Source organism: Cibotium barometz, chromosome 51 (assembly GCF_041138505.1).
Source record: "Cibotium barometz isolate CiBa-2024 chromosome 51, ASM4113850v1, whole genome shotgun sequence".
NCBI classification, from domain to species: Eukaryota; Viridiplantae; Streptophyta; class Polypodiopsida; order Cyatheales; family Cibotiaceae; genus Cibotium; species Cibotium barometz.
Window position 1 is genome coordinate 17,145,391 of NC_141096.1, and position 14,202 is coordinate 17,159,592.

The 14,202-nt window shown below is 46.0% G+C and overlaps 1 protein-coding gene across 1 annotated transcript in view; it reads left to right on the top strand.

Annotated features, from left to right (window-relative positions):
- CLC-F (chloride channel F) overlaps nucleotides 1-14,202 on the top strand; it is a 75,919-nt gene that overhangs the window by 646 nt on the left and 61,071 nt on the right. Inside the window, exon 1 of the mRNA XM_086787908.1 lies at nucleotides 1-748. This exon is cut by the window's left edge and continues 646 nt beyond it. Coding sequence (XP_086644034.1) covers nucleotides 470-748 — 279 coding nt within the window. The 5' untranslated portion in view covers nucleotides 1-469. The remainder of the gene's footprint in view (nucleotides 749-14,202) is intronic.

Below are 14,202 nucleotides of genomic sequence, written 5' to 3' on the forward strand. Positions count from 1 at the left end.
TGATGGTGAAAGCTCTGTGTTAGGGGTTGCATGTATACACTCATATTGCTGGATTATTAGGGTTTGATCAACACAAGGGTTTGACATCTTCCATTTTAGGGGCATGACTCATGATGCTAGGGTTCCCACACAACAGGATTTGACATACCACATGGGCCTAGGGTTCGACATACCACATGAACTCATAAGCTAAACCCTAATTCTTCAAATTGTGCTTCATAAAAGGTTTCTGCCACATCACATCAGTTGGCTGGCCATCTGCAAACCCTGATTCTTTCCATTGTGTAAGAAGGTCTGCTTTTTAGAAGGTTTCCACTGGTCTGACCAGATGCCACACCCTAGTCCTCCCCATTGAATAAAATGAACATGTGCCGCCTTTCAGAAGGTTCACATCATTTGGCTGGCCACCCAGATCAAATGCTCTTCATATCTGGTTGAAGCAAGACATATCAGAAAGGGCATATGCATAATGAGAATCCAGCAGGATGTCAGTGATCATAGGTCTTTTTTGCAGTCGGGATCTTCGGGATCGGATTCTGATTTGGAAGCACAGCGTGGGCGCTTGAAGGAGGCAAGAGAACTTGATAGAAGAAAATCTATCCGGAAAACAACCTTACTGCGGCGGTCTTCTATCAGTCAAGTGAGAGAAAGAGTTACTGAGAAAGTGCAACCCGAATGGGCCTTACTTCTAATAGGATGTCTTTTGGGGCTCAGCACTGGCTTGTTTGTTGTGATGTTCAACAAAGGGGTAAGGCTGCTGATTCACGTTAACATAAAAAGAATTGCTTGTAGTTTTTAAAGGGGGGTGTGTGTGTGTTTGTGTGTGTGTGTGTGTGTGTGTGTGAGAGAGAGAGAGAGAGAGAGAGGCTCGGCAGACAGCTACTTCTAGTGGTAATCAAAATGTGGGTATTGGTCGTGGTGCCTCTTCATCATTTTGTCCTAGTGCCACAAGATGGACTCGAGAGAAAGAACACTCTCGGTATAATTTGTGACCTCGAGTTATGAAAGAAAATCAGGGAAATTTTTCTCTTCTATTTGATAAAAAAGGGGACTATGGTCTCAACCTAGGACAAGAGGTCTCAGCTTGAAGTATCCGGATGTCAAGTGGAGACAGGATACATCACCTAATGATGTCCATACTTTAGGTGAGAAGGAATGGGTGGATGTTTTGGTGCAATGAGTATGGGAATAGATGGAGAGAGAAGGCATTGAGGATCCTATGCAATATTTTAAGAAAAGAGAGAAGGTCAATGGGATATGTTTTGTGCTGTGGAGCATAAACAACATTCCATTTGATTGGACAAGTGTATGATTACAAGGATTTTAGTGTGTTTTATAGTGGGCATCCCAATACATAATGAAGGATCATAATTGCAGGAAAATCTCAATTTAAGCCATCATTGGTTATACAGGATGTCCGGGGGGTGGTTCATTGTTGTGGAAGTGAAGTTTATGGATGAAACATTATGGCTTGTGGGACTGTATACGCCTAATGGTGTTGCACAGTATTGTCAGTTATGGGACAATTTATTGTGTTTATGTAACGCTAAGTCTGGCTTTGTGTTGGGTGATTTTAATGTTTGTGAATTGCCGGAGCATGCTTCTACACCTCACTCTATTATGGATGGGTCGGAGAGGCTCTGCTGGAATGTGTTTGCTAATCAAGTTTTGAAACAAGATATGTGGTCATGGCTATACCCGCATGAGAGAGAATTTACATATGTCTCTCAATAGTATGTGGGTACAAGAGCTCGTTTGGACCGAATGTATATTTGCCAGCATGATTTATTTCTACCAGAGATATTGTCCATGCAAGTGGAATATAATCATATTTTGTCAGATTATTTCTCTTTGGTATTGGAGATGTATAGCCATTCTGTGGATACTTATAGGTCATTATTGGGAAAAGATCCTCTTAAGGTTAGCCAGACTTTCTTGGAGCATATTGTTTTCCATCAGTTTATGTTGCAGGTGTTACAAAACTTTTGAGGCCATGTAATCTTTGTTGGGGTGTCAGTTTGGGAGTGTTGTATGTTCAATATTCAAAAGCCTGCTCGCTAGTATGGGGTTCATATAATTGTCAGTCACATACGTTCTTTGCTCGTTTGTAGCAAAAGCATGCACGTGAGAATATTGTCAAGATGCAAGATAGGCAAGGAGTATTGATTATTGATCTTAGTTGTGTTCTAGATGTGTGTGGACTTTTATCGCCATTTGTTGGGTCCGTAGGAGGTCATATCTCTTAATGTCATTGCAGCTAGAGAGTCTTTGTTTCACTTGGTTCGTTACTACCAGGTATCAGCTGTTTCTGTTTGAATTGGAAAGAGATATTTTTGCGGATGAGGTGGAGGATGTGTTGAAGCATTTGCTTAAAGGGAAAAGTCTAGGATGGGATGGGCTCTCCAATGAGCGTTTCACAAAGTATGTTGATGAGTTGAAGGTCTCTCTCGCTTCTATTTTTTAGGAGGTGTGGAATACAGGTATCATGCTTGCGAGTTGGAAGATTGGGCTTGTACATTTATTGCCTAAAGTTCCATCCCCAGTTGATCTATGTCAATGGAGACCAATCACATTGATGGAAGCCATGTATAAGATATTTGCAAAGATCTTGGCCAATATGTTGCAACGATTTCTTCCTACTTTGATTCATTCAAGGCAATATGGATTTATTAAAGATTGGAATATTTTGCATAATATACTGAATGTACAAATTGGATTTGATTATGCAAGGGCTTCGAGACAAGAGGTGGTTATGATTCAACTGGATATTGATATCAACTGGATATTGATAAGTCTTATGATGACGTTAGTTGGTCTTTTCTTTCACAGCTTATGTAGGCTATGTGATTTTGCCCTCGCATGTCTTCTTTGATTTATACTATTAGCCAACATGCAATGGCTAGGCTTATGATTAATGGTGGGGTGACTGAGCCCATTCATTTAACGAGATCGGTCAAGCAGGGATACCCACTTAGCTCTCTCTTGTTTGCAATTGTTACACATCCGATCTTATCTCGACCGGATAAGCTAGTGGAAGAGCAGATAGTCGGTGAGGCATTGACATATGATTCTTTCATGTTCCTTAAGGCTCAAAGAGATAATGTTCAAAAGGCTATGGCTGTTTGGGATGCTTTTGGTCTTGCTTCAGGGTTATACATTAATATACAGAAATCTACTTTGATAAGCTGTATCGAGAGTGATTTGCTTAGTTTGGGATGGAATGGGCTAAGTCGTACAAAGGGAATGCATCACACGTCACTTGGGTTATCCGATTGGAGTTGATGTTGATTCACAAGCTTTGTTGGCATGGATTTCTGCAAGGATAAATGATAAGTTTGTGTATTGGAAATCTCAAGGTTGGTCTCTACACGTTCGGCTCAAAGTGACACAATCCATTATGATTAGCATGATATCTTTTTTCTTGCCTTTATTTCCATGGATGGACAAAGCTTTGCATCAGATACAACATCCAATTAGATTTATGCTATGGAAAAGAGTAGGAAATAAGCCAAGGCAGACGTGGATTTCGTGGGAACATGTTACTACTCCGAAGAGGAGTGGAGGGGCAGCCCTATTAGATGTCAGATTACATATGGTGATGGCCTTTATTGCAAAATATGTGTACCTCAAGAGCCATGGGTGGTAATGGTTAAGGCCCTCATAGAGGAGGTCGTACTTGTGCATGGTAATACCAGGATTGATGGTACATGGGATGTAGTGAATGGTTCCCAACAGGTTCGAGTGGTGGCTTCACCTCTCCTTTCTCATTTGATGATCTCATGGAAGGAGGTGTTGGCACACACTAAATGGAAGTCTTCAGATTAACGGTTGCAGTTGAATTCTATGGTATGTGAGGTGCTGGCTACATCACGACTTCTGGAGTGGCGTAATAAACTTGTTGAGCGGCCAAAATTCAATAGAATGGCTCGATTGGGACTAGTGAGAATTATGGATGCTTTGTTACCACACGTAGAGGCCGCTTATTGTCTTTTCGGAAAATCCATCAATATTTTCAGGTTCCACGTGGATATGTATAGTTATGGGAGAAGGTGAGGATAGGCTTTACATCGTTTGGTGATATTCCTCAGTCGGAGGATCAACAACCTTGCTTAGATTGGGCATTTAGAAAGCCTCACGACATTATCCAGTGTACAACAAATCAAGTGTACCATATGATGGTGGAAGATAAGCGCTGGATCATTGAGAAGGCTAATAGGATATGGAACATCAGGAAAAGTAGGGCTTGGTAGAAGAAAGTAATCTTACAAGGCTGGTGGTCTAAGATTCCATATCAAGGGAAGGTGTTCCTATGGCGCATGCTAGTTGGAGGCCTACCATTGGGGGACCAGTTGTGAAAGCGGGTCGGATTGCTTCTGGTAATTGTGTGTTTTGTACTACATGCTTGGAAACATGCCCGTAGCTTTTCATTTCATGTCCGGTGGCAAAGAAGGTGTGGGATTTCCTTTCTCGCGTATGGATTCTGTTGATAGATAGGCCCATAAAGACTAGATTTTTGGCAAGATTCTGAATGGGATGGATAACCTAGAACATTCAATTTTCTTTCATTTTTTCAGGTGGACAAGTTTGTGGCATATTTGGTTAACTAGGAATGCCCTCATATTTGATGCAAAAGTGGGTATTACAGCTCACATAGGTCGTATAAAAGGGCTACTATCGTGGCAGGTTTCTTCCTTGCGGTCAATTCATTTGGTGGAGAATGACATGGCTATATATTGGATGAAGCTACTCTGAGCTACACCTGTGGTTCAGAGTAATTAGTGAGAGAAAGCTAGTACATCACATGGTGGCCATGTGGCCATTTGTAAATTAATTTTGGTAATATATCTTCTATTAAAAGAGAGAAAAAAGAAGAAGAGATGTTATTAATGTCTACAAAAGATCCATAGGGTCTATGAGACCAAAAAGCTGTCACATGTGATCCATGAGTAAACTGGATGTCAAGACAACCTGAAAAATAAATAAACTGGCTTGCAGAAAGAAGAACCAGAGTCAACATACTATGTACCGTGTTTACAATAGAGTAGCAACAAAACAACCTCATGTGTCTGGACTCATGAAGTGTTGTCCTCCTCATGGATTGAGTAATTGGTCTCAATATCATCCACTAACTGTGGTTGTCACGTGCACAGAGTGTATCTACCGTGTGCAACACACGCACACAAGACTAGCTTCGAGGCTTGGGGAAGCTTGGAGCTAGGCAAGCTGATTGGTGAGCTAGGCTAGGGATAGACTGACGGGTGGGCACCCAAGTATGGACGGACGGGCGTCAAAGTGTGGACGTCCGGTGACCGGCCAAGAGCCTATAAAAGGGTGGCCAAGGTTAGTCAGTTTTTCATAGGGTACACCTGGGCTGGTACAGTCGTGGACAGCAGGTACAGAAGAGATTGGTACAGCCGTGGACTGCAGGTACACCTGGGCTGGTACAGCCGTGGACAGTAGATACAGGTGTATGCAGCAGGTATGGAGTAGGCTGCAGGCGATGGAGAGTAGGCGGGTACAGCCAGCAATCTTCAGGCGTGGGCAGCCGTGAGGAGGCGATGGAGAAAGAGAGCCACCAACCCACCACGTGGGGAATTTTTAACAATGTCCCATGCAAAAAGGCTTATCCAAGATTATGATACCTTAATACAAAATTTATACTTATGGGCACCCACACTAGGAAGTAAATGTCCAGTCCAACTTTAAATGTGTGTGAACACATTAGCTTTAAATGTGTGTGAACACATTAGCTTTAAATGTGTGTGAACACATTAGCTTATAAAAAATTAAGGTTTACTCTAGCTTAATTTTTTATAAGCTAATGTGTGTGAACACATTAGCTTATAAAAAATTTAAAGCTAATGTGTGTGAACACATTAGCTTATAAAAAATTAAGGTTTACTCTAGTTTATGGATTTCACCTTTTAAAAAGGGAAAAAAATGAATATACTTACCACCTGTTTACACGCCACACCACCAAGTCAGCAAACAGCATTCCACGGTACACTGGGGGCGTCCCCGTCCAGTGTACTGGCACGGCATAACAGGCAGACACACGCAAACAAGTCATGCAAAAACAAATTTATGCATGCAGGCATAAATGCATGTGCACAAATAGTGGATGAAATCTCCCTTTCATGAAACTTGTACAAGAGGTTCCTGTTGGGCACAAAACTGGCGCGACAAGTATAAATAAATGTGTCTTGGTCTTCCTATGGAGTGACAGTCCGATAGGTAAGACCCCATCCTGGCTATACACGGGTGGCACCAATAGGCTCCCTTCCATACAGCACGAAGCAAATCACACACGGGTGACACGAAACTGGTTCCCGTCCATGTGACGCAGCACTGGTCGCACACGGGTGGCACTGATCTGGCTCCCGTCCATGTGACACCACAAAACTGGCCCTTTCACATGGGACACTGGCCTGGCCCCGTGTGAACATGGCACAAATCTGGCCGCTCTATGGAGTGACAATCCCATAGAAGTGGCTCCAGAAATGGAGATGGACCAAATGGTGACAGCAGGGCTGCAGTTCTCTCTCTCTATCTCTCTTTGCGGGCAGCTGCAGCCAGGAAGAGGTGTTTTTCTCTCTTTTTGAGGAGTGTCACGGCTGAACTGTGTTTTCTCCCTCTTTTGGAAGGGGGGTGGCCAGACTACAGGCAGTGCAGAGAGATGAACAGGCTCTTTCATGGTATCATCGCTCCCGGTTTAGCAACCCCTTTGCTGCCCCAGATTCAGCCCTGTTTTCAGCACCTTCTCCTCTGCGTTTTTCTTCCAGATCGATAGCCTTTGCTGCTGCGTTTTCTGGACAGCACCCTGCTGGTCGCTTTTCCTTCAGATTGGCTTCATCAATTCAGCCATCAGGTACTTGTTGACCAGCATTTTCTTTCCCACTTGGAGATTGGACAATAGGCGGGGTGTTTTCTACAGGACAGCAGCCTTTCTTTGCTGCGTTTTCCTCTCCAGTGGCCCTTTTCCTTTGCAGAAGGGGCTTGTGGTGCTGCAGGCTTTGGTGGCACTCTTGGTACCTGTGGAGGACACTTCTTCTTCAGAGTTTGTGCATTTTTTGAGATTGAGCCCAAGCTTTTGTGATGGCTGCACCGACTTCTCTTCTTATGTTTGCTGAGTCTGCCAAGTTGGATGGTTCCAACTACACCCTATGGAAGGTGAAGGTGAAATCGGCCTTGCGTGGTGTGGATCTCTGGGATTGGCTTGTAACACCAGTCAATGCCACCCCTCCCACCCTTGCTTCCGGTGGTGTGACTCAGGCACAGATTGATATTTGGCAGTCGAATGATCGACGCGTTTTCTCCTTCCTGATGTTGAACTGTCAGGATGTTGTTCTCTCTCATGTGCGTACATACTTATGAATTTATCAGTTTCTGCGTTTCCATCTTTATCTGTTTTCATCTCGAAGATGAAAGATCTCTGGGACGAGCTTGCTGTTTGTGGCAAGGACATCTCCACAGAGGACATGGCTATTCGACTGCTCTCCAAACTTCCAGAGAGGTTTGATGCATACTTTCAGTCTCTGGTTTCTTCTCCTCGTCCTGTTCCAGTTACTTGGGAGGAAGTTCTCCCCTTTGTTATGCAGATTGAGTCTCGCTTTGAGGAGCAGACTGGCACTTCCAGTGGCCCTGATGGAGCTTTGGCAGCACGAGATAAAGGGAAGACTCAACAAAAGAAAGGAAAAGGGGGTTCTGACAAGAACTCCAAGGATTCCGACAAGGATAAAGACAACAAATCTTCAAAGAATAAGGACATTGAATGTCATTATTGTGGCAAGAAGGGTCACAAGTCACCCCAATGTCACAAGAAGAAGCGTGATGAAGTAGCAAAGAATTCTTCCTCAACGGCGGTGTCTCAACCCAAGAAGGATGATGGCATTCTTCTCTTAGCAGATTGTAATATGCGGAAGCTTCAGAGAAGGATCGGTACTTCAAAACTCAGAAATCAGCACTCTTTTCGCGACGGAATTAACGCACAAACTGAAAGGAGATGTGCAGAAAATAGAGAGAGAAGGGGGAGATGGAGAGGACACAGTATTGGGTCCCAATTACCCTCTGTAGGGCCCCCACCACGGATGGTGTATTTGCTTTATTAGAATGATGTAAATCTGAAAACAAATACAGAAACTTGACCTTTTCTTGGCTGGAAAATCCTGCCCTTGACCTTCAGAAGTCCACCCCTCTGCTTGGCAATCTCCTTGGCTTGACTGGCCCTTGATTGGCTTGAGCACTTGGTGAAAACTGAGATGAATTATGGGATTGTGGCTTCCTCTATTTATACTTCCCATCATGAGCAGTCGGCCAGCTGATAAACAGGCAGCCAGCATCATATTCCCACGACTGAGTAAATTCAGCAATAAATGCTGAATTAAATCCCCAAAAATGCTGGAAAAATCCCATAATGTCTGCGCATCTCTTCGTGGCTGGCTGGACATCAGGCGCCTGCTTCTGAAGGGCTGGACACATCTTTTGTCCACAATCCCAGGATTGGGCAGCCTGTATGGGCTGCCCCATACATGCCCTACAGCCATATAAAGGCTGTAATCTCCTGGAGATTGCCTGATCCGTGCCCTAGGGCTGTCCTACAGCCCCTCCATGGCTGGTGGGTTCAGCCTGGGCCTTCCTGGCCCTCATGGGGGTGGTTCTACACCATTCCCGTGCCCACACTCGATCCAGGGTAGCCCTATGGGCTGGCCCCTTGTCCTAAACCTAATCTACTCAGTGATCTGGCATCCGGTACCAAACCAGATACACAGAACCACTGACATCATTCTAGAGGGAGACTCACAGCGCGGACTGGCACTGTTTCATGTGTAGGACAGTGCACACCTGACCTTGGACTCATGTGCAGGACAATGCACACCTGACCTCGGACGACTGAGATGGATCCCTGGCTGACTCGTCCCGGACTGGGCTCACATGGGACCAGTTCACCATCCCAGGTCCTGCACCTTCTGTACAGAAATGTCTACGTGGCATCCAAGTGCGGGATGCACGTGACATCCCCTTCTGCTTAACTTGACGGAAGCTGCATAGCCTCCAAATAATCCGTCAATAATGCCGGATAGTCTTCGAAAAATTCTTTGTCGAGCCATACCGCTTCATGAGTTTCTCGGTCCTGAAACTTCGTGAGAAACTGTCGTAGTCTTCGGCCTGAGCCATGCTTGAAACGGTGCAGAAGGATCTGTTCTGGAACCATTACTTCTGCTTCATCAATAATGTCTGGTTCCGCTTCGTCTTTGACCTCTGAAGGGGGTGGACCTGCATATGGCTTTAACCAACTGACATGAAATACATCGTGCATAGTCCAACTCGGAGGTAGCTTTAACTGCATAGACACCTCATTAATCCTTTTCCGGATGGGAAATGGTCGGAAGCTCCTGAAAGACAACTTTGGGCATCGCTTGCCCACCTTCTTCAATCTTTGCTTCATAATCCGAAGATACACCCAATCCCCTTCCGAAAACTTCATGTCCCTTCAGTCTTTATTGGCCTGTCGAGTGTAGCCTCTTGCGCTTTAGCCAATCTGTCTTTAACAGACTCTAGGATCTCCTGGTAAGACTCCGTCACTCTGTTTGCCTCCGGTACTGAAGACGAAGTCCTGGTTAACAACGACTGGAAAGGCCTTCCAAACGCTGCCTCATATGGAGTCTTGCCAATAGTTGAAGAAAAAGAGTCATTCAAAATAGCTTGAACTAAAGGCAAAAATGATTCCCACTTACCTTGCTGATCGTGGACATAACACTTCAGCACATCAAAGGCCAACTGGTTGTATATCTCTGTCTGGCCATCTGTCTGTGGGTGGAATGCACTGGAAAAATTCAACTTAGTACCAAAATTATCAAACAATGTCCTCCAAAAATGACTGGTAAACTTGGCATCTCGGTCTGACACTATGGTCCTAGGAATCCCGCCAATCGGGTACCAATGCCGAATGAATAGTTGGGCAACATCCTCGGCGGTCACATTGGCCTTGCAAGGAATAAGCATAACAAATTTGCTGAACCTATCAACAATAGTTAAACACTGCGTATTACGCTTACTCGGACTGAGAGGCAGATTTGTGACAAAGTCCATCGAAATGTCTTGGAAAGCACCCTCAGGAATTGGCAAAGGCTGTAACAACCCTATCTTCTTTCCACGAGGAGCTTTCACCTTTTGACAAATGTCACAGCGTTGTACATATGTAAACACATCACGCCTCATCTTTGGCCAATAGTATTGCCGTTCTAATTTCTCCAGAGTCGAATTCATGCCCCTATGACCACCTGTAATGGCGTCATGGACATCATGGAGAAGAGCTGCCCGGAATGATTTCATGACACATAGTCGGCCTTTGTAGAAAAGCCAACCATTGCGTATCAGAAAATAGCATGGTCCTGTGGCATCCAATGCCTGTTCCCACTGTGTACCGAATTCCTCGGAATCCGCGTACATGTGCTTCATGTCTTCTAGGCCTGTACCAACAAGGTCAAGTCTAGTGGTCTGAATCGCAGATACTTGTCCCTTCCTGCTCAAAGCATCGGCCACTGGATTGGCCTTTCCTGGAAGGTACTCAATCATACCGCTGAACTGCTGGAATATCTGACTCCAGCGGTGTTGTCGATCACTCCACTGTGCACTTGGCATCGTTTGAATCCAGCGCAATGCCTGATGGTCAGTGCGAACCCGAAGTCACGGCCATACAGGAAATGTTTCCAATGTTTCAAGGCCTGTATAACTGCTAGGAGTTCACGATCATAGACCGAGTAGTTCTTTTCGGCGGGCAGTAACTTACGAGACATGTAAGCTACCGGATGACCATTTTGTTGCAATACACCTCCAATTGCGATGTTACTCGCATCGGTGATCACTTGAAATGGTTCGTCCCACGAGGCAAGGGCTAAACAAGGCGCTTCTGATAAAGCCACATTGAGGTTCTGGAATGCCTCCAGCGCTCGTGGAGTCATTCGAATCTTTTGCCTTCTTGTTTTCACTCCCTTTAGCAGATCGGTGAGGTCTGCCGAGAGATCAGAAAACTTGTCAATGTGGGTGGAATATGCCTGGCATATACCCACAAATGATCTAATGTCATAAGCGGTCTGAGGTACTTCCCAGTTAACAATCTCGGCCACTTTAGCCGGATCAAGTCGAATGCCTTCAGCACTAATTATATATCCCAAGTAATGTACCTGGAACAGATAAAATTCTGACTTCTTTTCATTGACATAGAGCTCGTTGCTTTCTAGCAACTTAAGGACTTTCTCCACATCAATGTCATGCTGCTCAACTGTAGTTGAAAATATGAGTATGTCGTCCAGAAATATGAACACACACTCTCCAATCAACTCCTGGAAAATACGCATCATCATGCGGTTAAATGTAGCTGGGGCGTTCGTCAAACCAAATGGCATGACCACAAATTCATAGTGGGTCCGTTCTGTACGGAAGGCTGTTTTGGGGATGTCCCCCTCTACAATCCGTACCTGGTGGTACCCACTCTTTAAATCCAATTTAGAGAACACCTTAGCTCCATTCAGCCTCTCGAGAATATAGTCAATTCGAGGCATCGGGAATCTGCTCTTGATAGTCAGCTTGTTGAGTGCACGATAATCGACACACAATCGAGAAGACCCATCTTTCTTCTTGACAAACAAGATCGGTTTCTAAATGGCGACACGCTGGGGCGGATGAAGCCAGCTTGCAACAATTCTTGGAGTTGGCGGTCCAACTCCGATTCCATTGCCTTAGAAAGGCGATACGGAAACTTGCTCGGGGGTTCCAAGCCTGGGAGGAGGTCAATCCTGTGATCCTCCGGTCTGGACGGGGGGAGCTGGGGAGGGAGACTGTCCCGAAGAAAAATCTTCTGGAACTTTTCATGGAGAACCAAGTACTTCTCGGAAGCACTGGCCACCGTCTGGGCTGTCTGGATGTAAATCATCGCACACTGTGCGCCTTTCCTGACTGCTCGCTTAGCCTGCAAGTGGCTTATGAGCGGAAAGTTTGGAATCCCTGGCTCACACTTAATGGTCACCGGGGTGTTTGACACATTCCGATTGATCTGGAACGTGTGCTTGTCCCACTTGACATCAGGAAGAAACTTGTGAAACCACTGGATACCCAAAATTATGTCTGCTCCTACAAGAGGGGCAACCATAAAGTCACGCACAAACTCTATGCCCTGAATCACTAACTTAGCACCTAGAGCTTCATACTTGACACTCGTTGTCATACCTGTGCTAAAACCCTCAACCTGTTTGTCCACCGGAGTCAGCTCGGAACGGGCACGCCTAGCGGCCTTTTCTGTGACCACATCCTCCGTGCTGCCGCTGTCAAACAAGACAACGACTCTCTGGCCACCTATGTAGCCAAAGGACTTGAGCAATTCGTTGCGCTCATACTCCTGGTCATGGGCGCCCTTCTGCTTATCTTCGAGCTCCCGGCTAATAATTGCTCCAACTGAAGCACCGGGGGTTGAAGAACTAGGGGTAGCCGCTGGGGTCTGTGTGGGAGCTGTGCTCACCACGGAAGCTGTGGAGGCGGCGGTGGGCTTTGGAGGCTTCTTCGGACAATCCCGAGAAGTATGTCCTTTTGTGTGACAAAAGAAACATCTACCCTCCTTCTTGTACTGAGAAAGCTCCTCAGCACTCAACTTGCCACCTGTCTTGCCTGCCTCCGCTTTCTGGTCTGGAGTAAGCTTAGACGCATTGTTCGAGTTCTTGGAGCCAGAGGCTCCCGGGCTCTGTCCTTGGGAAGACCCTGTCTGGTTCTGGCTTTTGCCCCCCAAGGAATTAGCCTTGGGAGAAGCCGGCTGGGAAGTCTTGGGCTTGCCACCATTGTGTTTCATTTCTGCACTCTGCGCAAGCGAGAGTGCGTCCTCAAAGGTGGCTGGCCTAAACATACGCACCTCCCATTGGATTTGCGTGTCCAGGCCATACAAAAACTGCCCTTTCTTGTCCGTATCAGATAAGCCTAATTGCGGACACAAGGTCGAAATTTTATTGGCAAACTGAAGGACTGGTTGCGCGTTCTGACGCGCTTCCCTGAACTCGTCTTCGAGTCGCTTAAGGTAGTGGGGCGGTAGAAACCGCTGCTTAAGGTCGCGGACGAACTCGTCCCACACATAAGCTGCCATACCTGCTCTGGTGTGGGCATGAGCCCACTGAGTCCACCAAGGAATGGCCTCACCTTCCAAGTACCAACTAGCTAAGATCACTTTGTCAGTATCTGTTTTCCTAACTGCGGCAAAGTAAGCTTCAAATTGATGTAACCATGAATAAAGAGTAGTGGGATCGAGTTTACCATTATACTTACTGAAATTCATTTTCTCGGGAAAATGATTCGAGGGCGCCGCCGGTGTCAATCTGGCGTCCAAAGCTCTGAGGTAACGCTCGTGTTCCACTCGTCGCATGGCGTCGTCTTCTCGTTGTCGAATCTCCAATGCACGCATCTGCATCTCAAGCAAGGAGCTTGGCTGCGGCTGTGACTCCGCGAGAGGGTCCCTGTGACAAGGATCTGGTATCTGGGATACGGAAGGAGAGGGAGGAGGAGATGGAAAACGCGACGCTGGAGAGCGAGAACGCTCCTCCAGAGCCAAAACCCGCGCCTTCTGCTCATCCAACTTGGTTGTCTGGTCTGCGATTGCTCGCATCATCTGCTGGAACATGTCTGTGACACTCAAGCCGGGTGCCCTAGCTGGGCTGCCTGGTGCACTCTGGTCCCATGGTTCTGGTTCTCTCTCGTCGCCGAAACTCGCCATAGCGGGAAAATGCAATTCCTTTCCGGAACGCAATCTGACCATCCACTATCTGTGTGGGAGACTTCCGGAGGCTTCCGGAGGCTAAAAACCAACCGTCCTTCGAGGGACAGGAGTCACTCCGAAAGGGGTAGTCCACCGGCGTCTAAAAACCAACCACCACGCGAAAAAATCTTCTGGTTTTCTTTGCTGAATCTTTGTCCTTGAAGTAGGCTCTGATACCACTGTAATATGCGGAAGCTTCGGAGAAGGATCGGTACTTCAAAACTCAGAAATCAGCACTCTTTTCGCGACGGAATTAACGCACAAACTGAAAGGAGATGTGCAGAAAATAGAGAGAGAAGGGGGAGATGGAGAGGACACAGTATTGGGTCCCAATTACCCTCTGTAGGGCCCCCACCACGGATGGTGTATTTGCTTTATTAGAATGATGTAAATCTGAAAACAAATACAGA